The 20,631-nt window shown below is 40.8% G+C and overlaps 2 protein-coding genes across 6 annotated transcripts in view; one reads left to right on the top strand and one right to left on the bottom strand.

The window, feature by feature from the left end:
• Positions 1 to 20,631, top strand: part of CENPP (centromere protein P) — a 475,725-nt gene that overhangs the window by 117,864 nt on the left and 337,230 nt on the right. The window lies entirely within an intron of this gene.
• OMD (osteomodulin) lies at positions 454 to 9,497 on the bottom strand. 2 transcript variants are annotated; one of them, XM_088456887.1, is made up of 4 exons: positions 9,399 to 9,497; positions 8,487 to 8,708; positions 5,861 to 6,814; positions 454 to 1,736 (listed from the first exon to the last, which is right to left on the bottom strand). In XM_088456887.1, the coding sequence occupies exons 3-4, from the start codon at positions 6,792 to 6,794 to the stop codon at positions 1,399 to 1,401; spliced, it is 1,272 nt and encodes a 423-aa protein (XP_088313013.1). In that variant the 5' UTR covers positions 6,795 to 6,814; positions 8,487 to 8,708; positions 9,399 to 9,497; the 3' UTR covers positions 454 to 1,398. The 2 variants fall into 2 exon arrangements, with proteins under 2 accessions (XP_088313013.1, XP_088313014.1); XM_088456888.1 differs by lacking the exons at positions 8,487 to 8,708; positions 9,399 to 9,497 and adding an exon at positions 7,590 to 7,648.

The following is a 20,631-nucleotide window of genomic DNA, read 5'->3' as shown; positions in this document are numbered from 1 at the left end:
TGTATAAGCAACTATGGCCCTCATTCAGAGCCGCTCGTTAGCGGCAGTACGCTCGTTCCGAGCGATGTTTGCACATCTGCGCATGCGTACGGTTTTTAGTACGCATGCGCGAACCTGTCAGTGCGGCCGAAAATCGTTGGTACGCAATATAGCGAGTGCCTGCTATTTTGAGTGACAGAATGAGGCGTATGTGGGTGGTAACAGGGGAAGGTGCTTGAAAATGGGGAGTGGAGATCCGAACGCAGGCGTGCTTAAAGGTCAAAACGGGCGTTTTATGGGTGTGCATATTTAAAACAGCAGCGTCATTGACCACGTCACTGGGTTATTTTATAGCCAGAACTGCTCGCAAATTTGTGGTAGCAAACACCAACCACAAGAATAGCGAGCAGTTCATACGCTGGTCGATGTACTCGATTAATCTAATAAATAGCGGACATGACGTAGGATGCGAGCGGCCAGGGGGCGTTTTTAACAAATAAACGAGCGTATGTTTTGCTCGCTCGTTCAGACTTAGAGGTGTGAACAGACTGCAATGTGCGTACGGATCATTTGAATAGCCACCCCTTGTTTTTAAACGAGCGACCACAAATAGCGAACGGCTCTGAATGAGGGCCTATATTCCTTGCTGAATAAGGCCCTGTGTTCTGTGTTTAGCAACATTACTGGGGGTGCTAGTAGTGTGTTAGCCTAGGGCGTCCGGAAACTTTAATCAGGCCTGGGTACCACAGCTATCTAAGTTGTGCTGCTGTCTTGCTAACCTAGTCACTGAAGCCTGAAGAGAAGATACTTTGCAGGTACAGGTCTGTACTTTCAAGATTTAAGATAAGGGGCACTTTCTGTTTACCTGGTCGCAAGGATCATCATGCTGTCATGATGGGCATATTTTTATGCGGCGGCTTGGGGCTTTAGGTCGATCTGCCCCATTGTTAAATTTGCCCTGGGTCACACTAGAATGCAGCAATATTCTGACCAGATAATCATGGCAAGCTTGTATAAGTAACTCGGCAGTGAATGTGTTACATGTGTACCTTTGATGGCACAATCCATCCAGTAAAGGGGACAACGTTCTCGGGTTCATTTTACGTTACACTAACTGAGCATATCCTCATTCCAGAACACTGTGATTTCCTTGTCCGAAAACATTCTACTTTATAAGGTTGGTATATACCTGCCCTTACATTATTTCAGCAGTAATGAAGTAAGTAATTAAGTCACATTGGCTTACCTACCTGCTCATATAACTAAATAATTTTTGACCCTGGCATTTTGCCAGGCTTATTACTATATGTGCTACATTTCATAGTTCAAGATAATGTTTTAAGGGAAGCGCAAAGGTGTAAGGTTTATAAAACCTTATAAAATGAAAGTAACCAACAGAGGAATAGTATTGTAAGACCCTCAGTATGAATAGTCAGCAAAGTCATTCTCCTCTTCTTCTTCCATTTCTTCTCGTACTGGTCCATGCTCCTCTCTATGATACTGTGGAAAATCATCGTCATCATCATCATATTCTTGACCATGCCTCTCCTCTTCTGGTAATGGGAATTGTGGAATGCGTAGGTAGGGACTGTCACCAGCACCACGCTTTTGTTCACCATAATAAATGCTTTGAATGTGGGGAAAGCAAAGGAAAGCTAATGTGCTTATAGGTCCTTTCAATTTATTTTGGTCCACACGGAGGTAGGTCAGGCGATGCATTTGATCCATTACCGGACACATTATAGTTATGTTTAAAACTGGAAGAAAGTGAATAATTATTTAATTACATTGTTATTAAATCCTCAAACCTTGTTGTCTAGTTTGCATAAATAGTGAAGCTGAAGCATTTAAAGAGTAAATCTATCTTCAATGCATATGTAGCAAGCACACCCACTACTTGACTTTCACATATTTAAATTCCTATATGGTAGTTCCTTTAAAATAATTAAATAACTGAAACTTTAATTGATTAATTATGTACAGCATACTACAGTATCCTGTAACATCCTAGTGCTGTAAATGGACAGCTATTTAGATGGTGGTGATTCTCTGTCCTGCATGTCCCTGAAACACTGCTATAGCACTGCACTGCACTGTGTGTACCCGGCCTATAACCAGGTTTACACTGGGAGATATATTGGCATACAATCGAATGGGCGATATATAGCCAGCACGTCGCTGGGTGTGTACTCCCAATATGCCTGTGAGCGATGTCGTTCACAGACATATCACATTTGCTCTGCAGCACAGCAGATGACCAATATATATCTGCAGGTATATCGGTGCTTCTGGCTGTGTGAACAGGCGGTCAGCTTGCTGCAGGAACCGCAGGTAACTGGCAGCTTAACTGGGCAGGCAAATTCAAATGCCCACCCAGTTGTGATGTCAGGGAACACACCAATCGGTAAGTCTGTATAGCTTACCTGATTGGCCTCTGTCGACGGATCCGCCGGCACAGTGTGTACCCAGTTTAACTGTTTAGTTATGTGGCTTCTTAGATTACAAAGCTTGTACAGCTTGCTTAACAATGGAGGCACAAGTAGGAGCATGGTGAGTGATGTGAGTGCTAGGGTTGCTATAATATTCCTTTTTATCAGGGATACACATGATAAAAATGACATAGGTTATGTGGCTGGCTGACTTCAAGTCTGCATTTCACCTGGTATTAATCACCTACAGAACATCTAATTCATGTGTCCTGATTAAAGGGATACTATAGCAACCCTATAGTAAACAACTGATATGGTATGCTTTACAATTTAAGATTTTTGTTTATACGATATCCCCATTTCTACAATGTCTAAGTGATTGTGAAATGTCTGTCTCTGACAAAGCCAGGATGAAGTATGTACACCACTTTTTATCAAAGCGGCAGGTAAAGTCTGGACAGGGTATGCTACCTTTACACTTTTTATAGCAAATTAATGAAGTTCTATATATCTATAGTCTAATATTGGTGTTGTTGCAATGTAGATTATACAGATGTGTCCACATTCATCTTACTCCTTGCGTGTTAAACAGCCCTTCTTGTCGCGTGACTCGGTAGCTCCGAGCATCTTTTTTGTTCAACTTTTTACCTTCAAATGCATCTTATTTGCAAAGCGATATGCATAGGACAAACAAGTTTCTGTTGATTAAAATGATGGGCAGCATGCCTATATTCTGTGCGCAACTGCAGGTGTATCTGCATGCAACATGCTACCGTACGCAGCATTTCGCTTGCAGATACTGTACACCCACAGACGCACACAGAATATAGGCATGCTGCATATTATTTAATCAGCAGAAGGTTATGCGTCCTATTAGCATCACTGTGCGAATAAGACACATTTGAAGGTGAAATGTTTCATGAACAGACACTCGGCGCTCACGCGTTATGTTTAACGCAGCTTGTAGTGCATGGTGGTAAGATGTATGTGGACACATCTGTACCTGGGCTAGGCTTCCTTCCATCTGCAGATAGTTACCTCTGTGACATGAGAACACTGGAACTCTTCTGTCACTGGGCCCCTCTTACTTTGGTATTCATATTACTGGCATATTTTCCTCTCTTGGGGTTTCTACCACCACTTCATTGTTCCCACTCTGTTTCATCCACCCTTCCCTGAGCCCATTTCCCTATCCCTTTGCCCTTTCTGCCTTTATTGTCTCCTCCTCTTTATCTTATTTTTCCCTTAACTATCTCTGTCTTCTCCCTCCATTCACAACAGCTCTACCTCCCACTACGAAAACTCTTTCTGTCCCTTTTCTTCATGCGTTGTGAAAGAAAATAAGCTATACTCCCCCCGCCCTATATTTCCTAACTCAAGGCCCTTTAGGCATTGACACTGCTCTGTTCAATGGTTATTGACAGCACAGAACATAGAAGAATCTCCCTTCACAGCTAGCCGAGGGCACCAGTTCCCTCTTTAATGGGTGATTAGGGTGAAGAGGTGGGGACATAGATAAATCAATTGTACCTATATCTATACTCATATTCTAGACTTGGTGTCATGCTATTCTTCTTTACAAACAAAGACACTTGATTTCAGAGCAGCTTCCTTGCACTTTGTCATGTTCCAAACACTTGTACTGTGAAGATTATCAAACATAAATAAGATTGGCAGGATGACTTTGAAAGGAAGTAAAGGGTTTGTGGGACATATACATTAGGAATGGCTCTATTCCTGCAGATATTCGCTTTCCTAGAGATTAGCTGCAATATGCTGTGTGGGATGCTGAACCCTAACCCCCCCCCCCCTTCCCTGCAGCCTAACCCTAACTCTACCGGGGGGTCCTAACCCTAACCTCCCACCGGGGGTGCCTAATCCTAACCCCCTTCTAGCATAAACCTAAACCTCCTGGGGGGGGCTATCCCTAAGTCCCCCCAGGAGCCCTAAAACCTAACACACCCCCGCGTCCTGCGCCCAGTTTACCTTCGTCCGGTATGTCGGGCTCCCGGCGTAGGTCTAATGACAGGAGTTGGGATTTTGACGCCTGTCATTAGTACCTTGCTGGGTTTTGACAGTCGGGAAGCCGGCGGTCGGTATTCAGATGGTCGGCTTCCTGACTACATCCCGCTGTGTGTGGTCTAAAAAGCTGTATGAGGCCCAATAATAAATTACTTAAAATTGATCAGTTTGTTTTTGGAAATAGTGTTTAGAGGTGATTTCTATCTGTTTGTGTGTTCGGTTACCTTCTGGCCTCACTAACAGGCCACAATGAAGCCAAACGTGATCTCACCAGGTTGGACAGTGATTCTATTGTCCGACTGAATAAAGGCCCCCATACATCAGCAATCGATTGTGGCAATTCTGCGTTTTGCAGATGATTGTGTAAAAAAAATCTGCCATGTATGGGGATAACAGATAGCAGATTTCAACCAAAAAGTGATTGAAATTGGTAAATCAGGTTGTCCAACATGTTGGATTTCAGAGATTGATTGGGGCTGTAGATTGCTAGTGTATGGTAACAATAGGCAGATTTGCAGACCATTACTAGTAAGACTGGCAGATCTATATTTGCTGAAAATGATCTGCAAATCACTAAAAAAGATCTGTAATGTATGGGCACAGAGCGCTAGATTGGGAAATCCTAAAATCTGTAAACAATTTGAATTGTTCAATTGTGGTTTTCTGACTGCTGATGTATGGGGCCTTACATTAATTTAGTTTTCTACTACCCTGAGGTCAACCCCGTCTTGGTGGAACTGCAAGATTGTCAACTAAACAATCACAAGCAGCCTTTCTCAGCTCCTGCCTTCAAGTGCATTATAGCAAGGTTTGCCTAATGAGGCATAGGGGAAATAATACATAAGACTGGATGAGTAAATATCCCACCTGTTACCATAAAGAAAGCTCTTTAAAACACGACTACCTAGGCATATATTGCAGGTCCCAGGTTTGTTTTTCTTATTTGCCCACTTAACTGCATCGACCAGCAGCACTTATTAAGGGGAGCACTGAACAGTATCTTCTTTTATTAGCTTTGTTTCTGTAAATAAATATAAGATGACCATAATAGGAAATAATATATGCGTATGTATGTGTGTGTATGTATTTATATATATATATATATATATATGTGTGTGTGTATATATTCACATGGTGTAAACCAAAATACTATATATTTAATTATATATTTTAATTAAACATAGTTTCATGTTTTAATTAAAGTGATTTGTTTCAAAAGTAATTTTTTCGTTATCAGTGCTTATTCTTTTCTTTTGCCTTTGCACATTGCCTCTCTCTAAATGGTAGTGTAATTTTGGAGGTTATAAGTTACAATATCACACATATTTTTGATGAAAAGCAAAAATCGTAATAGAAAAATAGTATTTTCTGACCTGAGTTAAAATAAATAGCTGCTTAGATATACTATAACCCAATGAGGTGGTACTTACTTTCAAATTCATTGTCATTAAGATACAGGTGTTCCAGTGATCGAGTAATATAGAAGATGCGCTTTAGTTTGTTATGGCTCAGGTTCAGTTCCATAAGTTTGGGCAGGTTAAACATGTGCAAGGGAACTTCCTCAAGCTTGTTGTGTGACATTCGAAATGCAATTAGATTTGTAAGCTTTGTAAAATAGTCGTCTGGGATCTTGGAAATGGAATTATTCTCCAGTGACAGGTACATGAGGGAGGGCGGAAGGTTTGCAGGCATGGATAGCAGTTTGTTGTTACAGATGTTGACCTGCATCAAATTTGTCAGTTTGCTTAGTGTTTTCCCCTTCACATTGTCAATACGATTGTTGCAAAGGTCAAGCATGGTAACATTGGCCAAGCCTTGAAGATCTTGTTCTCTTAGTTTATTAATTTTGTTTGAACCAAGGAAGATCCTTTCAACAGAACTGGAAAAGGGTGATGGGATCTCTTCTAAGTCATTGTTGTTTAAGTATATTTGATGTAGATGAGGAGATTTAGCAAATACACCATTATCGATTTTTTGAGATTTAAGTTTGTTGTGGCTCAGGTTAATTTCCCTTAGAGAAGTGGCATTAATGAATGACTTTTTATTAATTCCTTCGATTTCATTGTGCTGTAGGTAGAGTTGCTGTATGCGGCCTGGTATTTGGGGAACAGCCTTGAGCTTCCTGTTGTCGCAGTACATGGTCACTATTGATGATGGGGGGCAGTAACATTCCCTAGCACAGTCAGTTGTATAAGGGATACTTGGGACATTATAATCCATGCTGTGCGGAATATTAATTGGTGGCTGATATTCAGAATATGGCTCAGGGCCATAATCTGTGTCATCGTCATAACCTTCATATTGGCTAAGCCCTCGTGGTACAAACATCAAAGCTAGAAGCAAAACCTGGATGAGAATGCCCATGATAACCGTTCTCCTTTAACCTTGGAATAGAATAGATTAGAACGTAAAGTAGAGCATAGACATAATATATGGCACATCACAAAGCAGCTTCTTTGCCGAATACAGTCAGTGCCTACAAAACTGTTGCAGTATGCTGTAGCTATGACTCCTCACTTAGTAAACCAGTACAGCATCTTTACAAAGAGAAAGTGTAGAGTTTTGTTTAGGTTATCCAATTTTCTTTGTTCTAGCTTTCACTTTTCATAAGATGCGTACACAATGGGCGATTAAAGTGGACGACTGAAAAATAACCATATCGTTATTGTTCAGTCATTTACTATATCGTCCATTTTTTCACCAAAACGATGAATGATAACGACGAACGTTGCGTGTTCCCGCATGTCCGTTCGTCTTTATCGTTCATATGGCAAACATGCAGGCCAAGCTGATGATATTGTCAGGTTGCTGTATGTTGGGGAATGGGGGAGAGAGCCCGTCACTGAACGATTTCGTTAATATCGTTCAGTGGGAGTGCTCAATGTCATGAACGACATTGAGCACAACCTGCCAGGGAAACACTAGACGATATCGCTCAGGGAGCATATCGTCTAGTGTGTATGCACCTTTATATATCTTACTAATCAGAGGTAACGTTGTTAGCTGATATCAATCATGCTTGTATAAACCATTTACCGGAGCTGCCCACAGATCAGTAGTGTTGTTTCATTGCCACAATTACATTTATAGGGTTACTGTAGATGCCATCATAGCTAACTCTGGAACCTGAAGGAAATGCTTAGTGTGAATCATACATACCTGCATACATACGTTCATTGACTCACTCAGTTACTAATAGTATTCTCCCTAAAAGAGCTATAATAAAAAAAACATATTTGAGTAACTATATAGGATACTTTAGCTAGTATTTACTGGTATGCGATTTCTAAAGTTCTCGTTTATTCTGAATTACTGTAGTTTTTTAATCAACTAGATTGAGTTTAAGTTTTAGAATCTGATGCAAATAAAAAGCAATATTTAACATACCATAAAATTGGCCTTTATTTACCTGTGAGTTTAAGTCCGACCTGCAGCAATTTAAGTACAATGTGTGTGTGTGTATCTATATATAAATATATATATAATATGTCATTCGATCATCTCCAAATGACTGTAAGTACAGCTTATCTTCTTTCTGTTCCAATTAAAATAGCAATTGCTTGTCTGTGCAGGTCATATAACACTTTACAGACATTAGTGTGTTTATTTCTATATCTCTTTGTTACCCACACACAAACCATTTCTGAAAACTAAATAAGGACATCCAGTCGTCAGCTATAAACTGACTAATTGCTTTACAGCCTGGCTTGTTAATCCACCTGAAGACTGGAGGTGCATAGCCCTCAACTACGCTTTGATGTTTTCTCAAAATAAGCTATGGTGCATTACGAGCGCACAACTGCTTCATTACTAGTCAAACCAAACAATTTTACTCTACAACACGCTAGAACATATTGTGTTTTGGCTCTTGTTCAGCTACTTCTAAAACTTGAGTTTCTTTCAATTCTTACTTAAGCCCGCAGCTGTAACACCTGGCACGCAAACAGAATGTCTATTAAATGCAGAAGTCTTGGATTTATGATAATTGTATTAGCCCGTATGAACAATCCCCCCCCTGGTTTGTATTACAGAACTTAAATTGCAGCGATTCCATACCTGAGTAATATTGCTTCTTTTTTTTGCTCTGAAAGAAGGCAAATGACTTGTAAGGATATAGGCTCTCACTATGTACCACCGGATGCTGTAAAGATTCCAGTTCTATTGCCTTGACTGTCTTTTGAAGGAAGAGCAGTAATTCTTATATTAGCAAAAATCAATCCTCACAAAGCCTTGACTTGGATGCCTAAAATTATGTGTGTCCTTTCATTGGTGCAAAGTCTAGAGCAAAGAAAGAGAGAGGGAAAAAAAAAGTATATGCTTTGTGATTTTGGCCGGTTTCAGTGGGTTTCATCTGTGTCCCTTCTTATTTTTGGTTTGAGGTGGGGCAAGAAATTCCCAGAAGAGAAAAAAAAAAAACCTAAGCAATGTGCACATAAAATGCATGGTGCTTTGTGTGCCAGAGCATCGTTCTTACTTGACTCTGTGATTCTTGAAAGTTGTGGTTTTTTTTCCAACTGTACTAAATTGCCAAATACCTTTCCATGATTAGATATGTAGTATCCAGACTACAGCTATTGTCATTTTTTTCAGCAAGTATTGTAGCTGTACAATAATCATATGCTATTGCAATTTTCTGAGAGTCCAGAAGTCTTATGCCCCATTCGCAAAAAATGACTTGCGTAATTATTATGGTTATATTTGTTTTTGAGTAATCTCCCTAAGATAAGCCTGTTATTTTTGTACCACATCTTAAAAAGCAGGGATGCCTTGATCAATTTATTTATTTTTTATTTAAATCCTTGACATCCTCCTTGTTTTATTACAATATCCACATGTAGGCTAAAAAAATATTCAATACATTATGTCTTAAATACTGTCGGTCACAACAAATAAAACCTCCTTTGTGTTGCTGACAATTATGCTCTACACAGATTGAAAACCAAAATTTTTTTTAATTTGAATTCTCACCTTGATAGTCCAGGGTCAAATCTCTGCCGTTACCGCAAATATAATGCAACAAAACTGGAACTATTAAAATTCAGAACTTTAGTCTCTTGATAGCAACAAATTCCGTGCCAGGTGAAATTAGTGAATGAAGCGCAGATATTTTAAAAACGATATTCTTCTGTGATTTATTTATTGGTTTTGCTTCTGTGATTGGTGGTTGTAAACTGCTTGTCTGGGCTCGTTATTGTGACAAAGAAACATTTTCTTTAAGCCAAGCAGTCAAATTATTGCAAGAATGTACTGCATAAAATGTGGTGTTTTGGAGAATGGAGTAATTATCCTATTTTACCAAGGTTATACTGTTCAGTATTCTTTATGGAAGATAACTACATTAGCTAGCAACTTTTTCTCTTTGGTTGCTGGTGTATAGCTTATCAGGACATTTTATATTGTTTTAAATGCAAGCATATTAGACCACGAATTAATACACTATTGGACCTACTGCAAAAATGCCATTACCGGTCCGCATAGTCATTTGCAGAACTTGTGGGGGTAACATGCAACGGTATGAAATAAAAAACACTTTTGCAAGTTATTCTGTAAAAGTTTCAAACATTTTTTTTATAGCAGGTAGAATCAGAGATGTGTGAGGACCTGAGTCAGTTTTAAGGTGCACACACACATACCGATGTGCACACGATCAGCCGATGTGTACGATTTGTGAACTATTTCCCTTGAAACTCTTCCCGGCAGCTCTGCACACGATAACCACACTATATGCACACAATTTGGTGTCCAATCTTCATACGATCTCTCCTGTATCCACACTTTCGCAGTGCATTGCCTCCTAGATTGTCAGATCTGCCCTACTGCAAGGCAGATCTGAAGATGCGATGTGTGACCAGCGGGGACGCGTATCGCATCGTGATCGTGAGTGGGGACTCACGATTTACTCAGGATTTTGGCATATTTTACACGATTTGTCGTTCCAATGTGTCGGAATCGGGCAGATCGGGTAAAATATCGCTATGTGTGTGGGCAGCTTTAGAGTTGAGTTAGCTCAGAGGTTCCCAAACTCTGTCCTCAAGGCACCCTAACAGTCCCGGTTTTAAGGCTATCCATGCTTGACCACAAGTGACTTAATACGCACCTCTATCAAATTGATTTAACCGCCTGTGCTCAACCATGGATATCTCTAAAACCTGAACTGTTGAGGTGCCTTGAGGGGGGCCGCATTTGGGAACCTCTGAGTTAGTTTATGGTTCGGATTGGGCTTGAATTAGGACTTGCATTTAAATTATGCATTACGGTAATACTTGTTGTTACTTCCGACATTAGCATGTGGCTATTGTTAGTGCTGTAAAATGCTTATTTTTATTTTCAGCTTATCAAAAAAGCGGAAGTCCATGTGCACTGGTGGTGGAGCTATGGAGCTAATGTTTCAGGTGTGCTGCTGGTAGTATGAGGTCACCGAGATTGCACAAAATAGTAATGAGGATTAGTAACACACTCACCCCCTATGTGGTATTGACATGCTGTCTTGATGGTACTGTGCTAGTGTGCAGTAAAGAATATATATAATAATGCAAGTGGTGAATACTTTATTAGCATCAATTAAGATGGTTTTAAATAATGAGTAATATCGCTGTGCATGCAGTGGACAACAGTGATTTGGAAATCTGTACAAATCACACAACAAGGATTGTCTAGTCTATTGCACCTGTGTGTGGGTCACACTGTGCAGACTTCAAATGTTCAAAGTTCAGGGAATTTGCTCATGTAGATCACTGGCCGTGGGAACAGTGTCGCAGGTGTAAAAGTACAAACTATACCTGCGGCGTCCCATGTCTCTGATTAGTCTTTTTTGTCCCGTACGGATGTTGGTGATTGAAACTTCGTAGCAAATGCCGGTCACAAGTGAGAGGCCCGCGGAGTACTGGAGCTAGTGCATGGGTCTGTGAAGACTCTTCGTCAGGGATACGGGTGGGCGACCTACTTGTCTAAAGAAACTGCCAAAAGCTTTCCTGGCAAGGATGACCGTGGGGTGTCGATCTAGTAGTAGATGCCCTGTGCTTTGGTGTGCAACAGCGGTTCCGGTTGCAGAACGTGATGAGGGACATCTAACTCTTACCAGGACCCTGTTACAGCTGCATGTCTCTTCTGGGTATAACTTCAGGGTCCCGGTCATGTGAATGCGACTTTCGGATCTTCAGGATGCTCTGGTTGTGGCAGAGGCATAGTGATATTCCAAAAAAAGAAAAGAAGTAACTCGCGACCACGGACCACTGCTGTGTCCTATCTCAGGTTTACCCAAAAAAACCTTAATACACAACTTCAACAAAACAGCAAGATAGTGTCACTGGCCCAGTCTATATGGAGAGATCTACAAGATGTCCATCTTCATCTTACAGAATATCTTCACCACTGCTTCATTCCAAGATATGAAACCATATAATGGATAGAACTCACAACAGGCACTCAAATGCCATTCACTGAAAGGTTTCTTTAACACCTCCTTTTTCTTTAGACAAGTCACACTCCTTAAGGGTCTATGGACAGACACTCACCATTAGTCCCCCTTGGTTCTTGCATATAAAGGTTTCTTGTTACGACTCCTCTTATATATCCAGCTGATGCCGAAAAAAAATTGTCTATTTTATTAAAACAATTCTTTATTCCAAATCGGAACCATAAAAGACAAAAATGATCACATCACCTACAAAATAATAATAAAAACATGAAGCAGTATTGGGACTGCAGGTGGCAATGGGATATTCACAATATGGTTTAAAAACACATCTCTGATAGCCCAGGAATAATCAGAGATAGTAATCCAACAAGATGACACATGGAGGAAAAAACCATAAAGAAAAAAATCCAAAAAAGATGATATAATACCGTCTGTTGTCCAACTCCTGCTCCTTACTCCACCATCTATGCATTTCGGACTGATTGTCCTTCCTCAGGATGTGGAGCTATGAACCAGGAAGGGCTTAATATACGCCTCCTCTAAGATTGGAGATAATTAACTAATCATCCCAAAAATCACAAAAAAAACTCAAATCGACCATATTATAAAACTTCTCATTGCCATCTTAGATCCCTCACAGAATATAAAAACATCCCAAAGCTAATATACACAATAATCTCCCAAAGATTGTTGAAGAAAGCAACATAATAAGGATAATATACATCAATTCAGCATCTCAAAAATCCTGGAATATGATCCACCACCCACCGTAGGTAAAGGGCCTTTACTTTTGCTCTTTACTACACCGCTTTTTCCAGTTCGCACAACGGAAGTCCTTATAAGGTAATACTCCTCCGCAATATTTCCCACATAAGTCCTGGCATCCACGTGTATGGACCAACACTTCCGGAGCAATCAGCCAACATACCCGGAAATGAAAATAATCAGCAACTCCATCCGCTTCCTCTAGCACATAGACCACACGACCGGAAGCGGTCACGCGTACATCCGGGAATCCGTGTGTGATGCGTCTCATATCTACATCTGGTATTTGACCCGCAATTCCGGAAGTTAGTTTCAGAAAACTTCATCCTCATGCACTTGAATATTTAGTTCCGCAGTTGTCACACATATATGCGAGGTGCCGTGAAGACCAGCTACATTCACCAATTAACATATGGAGCTCTGTAAACGCGAAGCCAGGTCCCAACATCACATCGTCGCGAAGCAGCATATATTTCAATAGTTATAAATTTGGACATTTCCATAGTACTAGACAAAGTATCCTCCATCGTACATGCAAAAGGGAAAATAAGCACCATTAGAAAATAAAGATAATTCGTGCCAACAGTAAAAAATATAACAATCAAAGATCTATACACACATGGCTCCCACATTCTTAAAAAAAACATTTTGTCTCAAAATCTATATTAAGTTCTCTCGGGGCCAGGTTGGTGATCTCGATAGGGAACATATCCTTCATAATGCTGGAACTACAGAAAAATGGAAAGATAGGGGAATACTGTTTATCTCTAAATATCATAGCCAATACAAACACGTATAAACAATTATAGCTAAACATTGGGATAATTTACTGAGAGATCCTGTATTAAAGGGATATATCAAAGAACGACCTATGTTTATTTATCGGAAAGCTAACAACATCCAGAATGCTATTGTTAAAAGTGTAACATCAAAACCCAGGGATCTAATGATAAATAAATCAAAAGGCTTCTTTAGATGTGGAGAGTGTATTATGTGTAGATCGTGTAAAAGCAAAGTATCACATATAAAGGAATATAAATCCACTCAAACTAATCAGAGCTATAAGATCGATGATCGATGATTTTATAACCTGTCATAGCAGATATTGTGTGTATTTGCTGGAGTGTACGTGTGGTTCACAATATGTGGGCAGGACCACTCGTATGCTAAAAATTAGACTGGCAGAACATGCCAGGAACATCAAAAAAGGGCTCAGTACACATAATGTGTCCCTACATTTCCAGCAAAAACATCACTGTAACATCGCAGAACTTAGATCATTCTGTGGTATTAAGATAATTCAACCCAATTGGAGGAAAGAAAATATGGGAGAACGTCTTGCACAAACAGAAATGAAAAAAATCTATATATTAAAAACATTGGCCCCGAGAGGACTTAATATAGATTTTGAGACAAAATGGTTTTTGTAAGAATGTGAGAGCCATGTGTGTATAGATCTTTGATTGTTATATTTTTTATTGTTGGCACGAATTATCTTTAGTTTCTAATGGTGCTTATTTTCCCTTTTGCATGTACGATGGAGGATACTTTGTCTAGTACTATGGAAATGTCCAAATTTATAACTATTGGAATATATGCTGCTTCTCGACGATGCGATGTTGGGGCCTGGCTTCGCGTTTCCAGAGCTCCATATGTTAATTGGTAAATGTGGCTGGTCTTCACGGCACCTCGCATATATGTGTGACAACTGCGGAACTAAATAATCAAGTCCATGAGGATGACGTTTTCTGAAACTAACTTCCGGAATTGCGGGTCAAATACCGGATGTAGATATGAGACGCATCACACACGGATTCCCGGACGTACGCATGACCGCTTCCGGTCGTGTGGTCTATGAAGCGGATGGAGTTGCTGATTATTTTCATTTCCGGGTATGTTGGCTGACTGCTTCGGAAGTGTTGGTCCATACACGTGGATGCCAGGACTTATGTGGGAAATATCGCGGAGGAGTATTACCTTATAAGGACTTCCATTGTGCGAACTGGAAAAAGCGGTGTAGTAAAGAGCAAAAGTAAAAGTCCTTTACCTACGGTGGGTGGTGGATCATATTCCAGGATTTTTGAGATGCTGAATTGATGTATATTATCCTTATTATGTTGCTTTCTTCAACAATCTTTGGGAGATTATTGTGTATATTAGCTTTGGGATGTTTTTATATTCTGTGAGGGATCCAAGATGGCAATGAGAAGTTTTATAATATGGTCCATTTGAGGTTTTTTTTGCGAATTTTGGGATGATTAGTTAATTATCTCCAATCTTAGAGGAGGGGTACATTAAGCCCTTCCTGGTTCATAGCTCCACATCCTGAGAAAGGACAATCAGTCCGAAACGCGTAGATGGTGTAGTAAGGAGCAGGAGTTGGACAACAGACGGTATTATATCATCTTTTTTGGATTTTTTTCTTTTTGTTTTTTTCCTCCATGTGTCATCTTGATGGATTACTATCTCTGATTATTCCTGGGCTATCAGAGATGTGTTTTTAAACCATATTGTGAATATCCCATTGCCACCTGCAGTCCCAATACTGCTTCATGTTTTTATTATTATTTTGTATGTGATGTGATCATTTTTGTCTTTTATGGTTCCGATTTGGATTAAAGAATTGTTTTAATAAAATAGACAATTTTTTTCGTCATCAGTTGGATATATAAGAGGAGGCGTAACAAGAAACCTTTATATGCAAGGACCAAGGGGGACTAATGGTGAGTGTCTGTCCATAGACCCTTAAGGAGTGTGACTTGTCTAAAGAAAAAGGAGGTGTTAAAGAAACCTTTCAGTGAATGGTATTTGAGTGCCTGTGGTGAGTTCTATCCATTATATGGTTTCATATCTTGGAATGAAGCAGTGGTGAAGATATTCTGGAAGATGAAGATGGACATCTTGTAGATCTCTCCATACAGACTGCGCCAGTGACACTATCTTGCTGTTTTGTTGAAGAGGCATAGCGATGTTGGTAATATTTGAAGTGCAGGGTAGTCCCAACAATGCGTTTCGGCCGATAGGGCCTTCCTCTGGGGATGGTGTATAGGTGGCTCCATGCTGGAGAATGGTTTATGAGGCCATATAAGACCATGGGAGTGAATTTTGATAGGCTCCGAGGCAGGTGTCTGTACATTGGCTGCGTGGGATGTCACTGGGTGAATGTATATAATAGTTCCTGATGTTCTCGTTTATGGTGTAATGGAACAATTTTGTATTTGCATATCAATATAGCCATATATATACGATCTTAGAGTGGGATACACATTGGGCTGTATAGACACAGTGATCAGTGGGTATCGAGTTCTTGTCGCCATCTTGGATGTGGCTTCCTAGTAACTAAAAGGTAGTGAATAATTGGCATAGGTCCTGTATGTGTGGGTTGCATAAATCTTAATAATATTTATTATTTTGTGAAGGATGAGATATGCAATGGAAATGTATATTTGGCAAATCTAATCTTGTGTACTGTGTGATGAAATATATACTTTATCGTTTTGCTTGGTGGGGTCTTGTTTAGAGTTGTTTTGGAGTAGTGGTGCTCTATCTGTGTATCTGATGGTTGTAAAGTGTCTTGTTCTATTTTATTGTCATATTGTTTGGTTATTAATTGTGTTTGTAGTGTTTCCCCTTGTGCTTCAAAGTTGCTGATCTTTAGCAAGTTCAGTCAGTGCCTCACTCGTGCCCTACTGGTGGAAGTTATTCCACCATTTGGGGTGGTGTCCACTGGAGGCTAGGATGAAACTGTTCATGTCTACGGCTTTGTGGAAGGTGTTGGTGTGTATTTCGTTGTTTTAATTTATTTTCAGCTTAGAATTTTGTTTTATAGTTGTCCGAGACATGAGATTTTAGGGTTACCTTGTCAAATAACTATAACCCAATCATTGTTGAGGCATTTTTTTACCTCGCTTTTGGGTTTATCACATTTCGACTCTAATATCAGTACACTTTTTTGTGCAGTACCCATGCAAATCATTCCTTATATCAGAAGACTTTGCATATTCAGATAATACCATTAGCTATTCTATAATCCTAGACTAGAGTAGAAGTCGTTTCTGGATAATTGCACAATAGTAGAAAATAAGGAATTTTTACATTTGCAAGCTGTTGAAAAGAGGGAATTTTCATCCCTTTTTGAACAGCTGCAGGTCGGTCTTCCAATAGGAATGGTACCCATTTATATTTGTTCTTCTGGCACCCCATACGCTGCTACACTTTGTGGGTGATTTTTTTTAGTATTATCCAAAATATGAGATAAGTGCATTGTAAAGGTCGCAGAGTCACAAACAAAAGTGGAAAATATCTACTGTAACATTTAGGAAACTGTAAAATGTACCATATGAAATAAATGGTCAATTATCCTACTACAATGACTGGAATGTGCTACAATTCCCCAGAGGTGGGACACGAGAGGGGGGATTCAATTAGGTGCGATAAGCCACTTTTTAGCGAAAAACGGCTTATTGTGCAAATTTGTACTTGTTATCGCGCTATCCTATAAGCCTTAGTTTTCGCGGGTGAGAATTTAGACGTGCAGTTTTGGCAATTAAATTTTCACCACCTCCTGAGCAGGTGAAAAGTTGGGGAAAATCCCTTTTTCAAGGTAAAAATGTCAGGACTGGGTTCATAACCACTGGGTCACCCTCCTTAATGACTAATTAGTCAAAAATATATTTTTAATTAGCTTAATTTTGCCAATAATGATGTAGTTTTTGAGGTGAAAAAGTACAAAGTGCAGGAAAATGGTTAATTGATGTGGGGTAGATATATGGGGGTGCTATATGAATGGGACAGGTGTTTTTAATATTACAGGTGGGTATTAGAGACATATTTTGAAGGGTGTTCAAAGTTACTGTAAATTACACAAGTATATATTTACAGGTATAAGCATTTTTATGCACCGCCAATTTAAAACTTTTAAACTTGCTTCCTATCATTATTTGACTGCTTTTGAAATATGCATGAAACAGCCATTTACACAACTTAAATTCCCCAAATACTTTTATTAGGGCCACTAATACACTACTGTATTGTTATCCTATATCACTTTGCCTTTGTTTGTGGTAGATTTCCCCATTTTCATCTATACTTATCACGGGTAAAATCAGAAAGATTTTTTGCCGGAATGCCGCTTTGCGATTTTTGGAATTGAAATGCTCGAAAAATCAGTGTGTGCCTTGACATGGTAAGAGAAAAACTTAGCATGCAAAGAACTATCGCATTATTGTGCCCAATTGAATTACCTTTATAATATGGGATTTGCTGCGAGTAGGCTTATAGCTGAGCACACACTAAACGATGTGTGCACCCAGCGTTGCGACTGACGGCCAACATATGGGGTAGCCAATACACATACGATATGTTGGCCCCTGCCGCATCCCGCTGCATGGTGTCATCAGTTGCATTGTCAGATTGGGCTGCAAGTAGGGCTGACCTGACAAAGCGGATGACATCCCCGTGGGAGCGCACAACCGACATATTGGGTACACACTAGACGATTTTGCATATTTATCGTTAAATATGTACCCAGCTTATTTCTTATCTTTTGGGGTTTTTTTTCAAAATGTAATCTTAGCAGAGGTCTTTCTTAGTCAGAATTCCCATTTGTAGACCTTCATCTAGTTGAATTCCTTTGTTGGGTCTACTTATATGGTCAGGATGAAGCTTCAAGGTACAAAAGACCACAGAGGCTCCTTAGTCCACTTGTAGCCCACTCTTGCCACCCTGTGTACACTCCAAATTGAACTGTTATCATGTGTTTGCACTGACCAGGTTACAGTACATCTGCTGTGCCTGCTGCAAGTGGTAAGGGCCCATGCTTAAGCGGTGTGGCCAGCCAGCGCAGAGCCTTAGCCAACCATTGTAATTCTTTCTAAATATATATAGTAAATATTGCATGCATGATAATGTACTAGATCAATAACAGCAATGCACTGTACTGAATCCACTTTAATACTGGAGATGCAGGATAATGTAACATCATGCCCATATTAAAGGGGAGCAACAGGGGCAGTCGTCCCTGGTCCCCCACGCATCAAGGGCCCCCACACCCACCAGGGGTTAAAGTGGGCCGGAACGGAGACAGAACCAGTTCCGCCTCCTCCGGCCCACCTAACCCCGGCGCTGCAGGGAGGCTCCATTAGCCGGGCACTCAGATTTTGTTAAAAGCGGGCGCCCTGCTCCCTTCCTGCAGCGCCAGCCGGAGGCTGGAGCTCACACCTTAGCTCCGGCTCCTGCAGTGCACTATGGGAGAGACGTCATGACGTCTCTCCCATAGTTCCGAGGACGGCCAGCTTGACGGAGGTGGACGTGGGAGCAGGGTTTTTAGATAAGTATAGTGGGGGGGTTTTTCAGTGTAAGCGGCTTCACTTCTAAGGGCACTACATCTGGGGGCATTGCTATTGGGGGCACTGCTACAGGGGTCACTACATCTGGGGTCATTGCTACAGGAGGCATTACTACTGGGGGCATTACTACATCGCCCATATTTAATAGGGGCCCGCACATTTTTGTTGCCCAGGGGCCCCCACAAACCTTAATCTGGCCCTCTGTAACTTGATGGTGATCCTGTCAATGTATACCATATTAATGTACTGTACATGGAATAGGAGATCCCAATACTGACTGGCCAGTGTCTAAAACCCAAGGTCTAGTAAAGGCGAAATAAATGCCATTGTTGAAATAAATTCAACTATCTAAGCTCTTACTTCTGGGATTACATCATTGTAAGTTAGTGAATGAATGCAGAGCTACAATGCCATTCTAATCACTAGCTGGAACTGTCTTATTTATGTTATAGCCCAAAGCTGACCAGAGGAGGGGACAGCAGTGTGTTATTACCACCCAGTTTGATTGGCAGAAGGGTGAATCTTGGTGTAGTTTTTTTGTGTGGATATTGTGGAAACTGTTGCCATAATTGTAGGTGGTTGTTAAGGCGATTATTAATTGTCTTTGTCATTGCAGCAAATGTTGCAGTGGCAATTGTGGGTTGTTGTAGTTAAACTATTATGGTTTGTTGCGGCAATTGTGGGTGGTTGTTGCAGTGATTGTGTTGATTATAAACTGTTGGGGTGACTGTTGGTTGTCGCAGTGAATGTGACAACTGTAGTTGCGGCGATTATTGGTTGTTTTTGTTGTGGAGATTTGTCCTGATTCAGAGAAATACGCTATGCTAATGTTTTTGCAGTTGAGTGATTATCGGTACACTGCACATGGATCTTAGTTGCACTGTGCATTTGTCAGGTTACATTATCATAGTCGCTTGCTGCGACTTTTTACTCGCAGTGTGATTGACAGGTCGGCAACATTTGAGGGAGACCACGGGTGTCACACAGCGAGTTTTCAGACCATCCTACTGCCAGTTCATCGGCTGGCATGTCCCTGCTACCCAGTCTTCCCAAGGGGCACCTGTGGTGACAACCTAGTATTTGCATGCTGGTGTTTCTCTTGAAGCTGGCACGGCATGGGTGCCACTGTCTTGCTTTGGTGAGCTGACTCTGGATTTGACCAATCCTTGAGGAATTAGTTTCCACATGACCCGTGCAGGTAGAGACCGTCCTGTGCACACTTCTGAAACCCCTCACTTGCACCTGTTTGCAGCCAGTACAACTTGTAGCTTACCTGTTCCTGGTTCCAGCGTCAGCAGCTCTGTGTTTTGTCTTGTGTTTTGTCTTGTGTTTTGACTGTTTCTCCTGTGAGTTTTCCTGTGCTCTTCAGCTCCCAGCTGAGAGCGTCACGACCAGTGTTTCTCGGCATAGGAGACGACTGGTATTACCTGTGAGGGCGATGTGGCTTGGTCCTTCCGGCGGAGGGGCTGGTGTATGGCGGTGGGCTTTGGCTGTACTAAGTGTTCCATAGGCACTGTCATTCTGGCCGGGGTAAGCCTGGTGCTGTTTCCATTCCGCTCTGGTGTGGGCGCCGCCATCTTGCCTCCGTTTATGTGACTTAGCTGCTCCAGTCCTGGTGTGTCACATGCTCTCTCTGACCTATCACGATTCTGCACTGGGTACTTAAGGAAAG

This window comes from Taudactylus pleione, unplaced genomic scaffold (assembly GCF_031769625.1).
Source record: "Taudactylus pleione unplaced genomic scaffold, aTauple2 ptg000726l, whole genome shotgun sequence".
Lineage (NCBI taxonomy): Eukaryota > Metazoa > Chordata > Amphibia > Anura > Myobatrachidae > Taudactylus > Taudactylus pleione.
The sequence above is the reverse complement of the archived record's forward strand: the minus strand, read 5'-3'. Positions and strand labels throughout refer to the sequence as shown.

Excerpts from the sequence above, each read along its gene's own strand:
- OMD (XM_088456887.1), bottom strand. The coding sequence starts at position 6,794 with ATGGGCATTCTCATCCAGGTTTTGCTTCTAGCTTTGATGTTTGTACCA. Across the intron at positions 1,737-5,860 it reads TAATGACAATGAATTTGAAA|TTTTAAACATAACTATAATG; the intron begins GTAAGTACCACC and ends ACTTTCTTCCAG.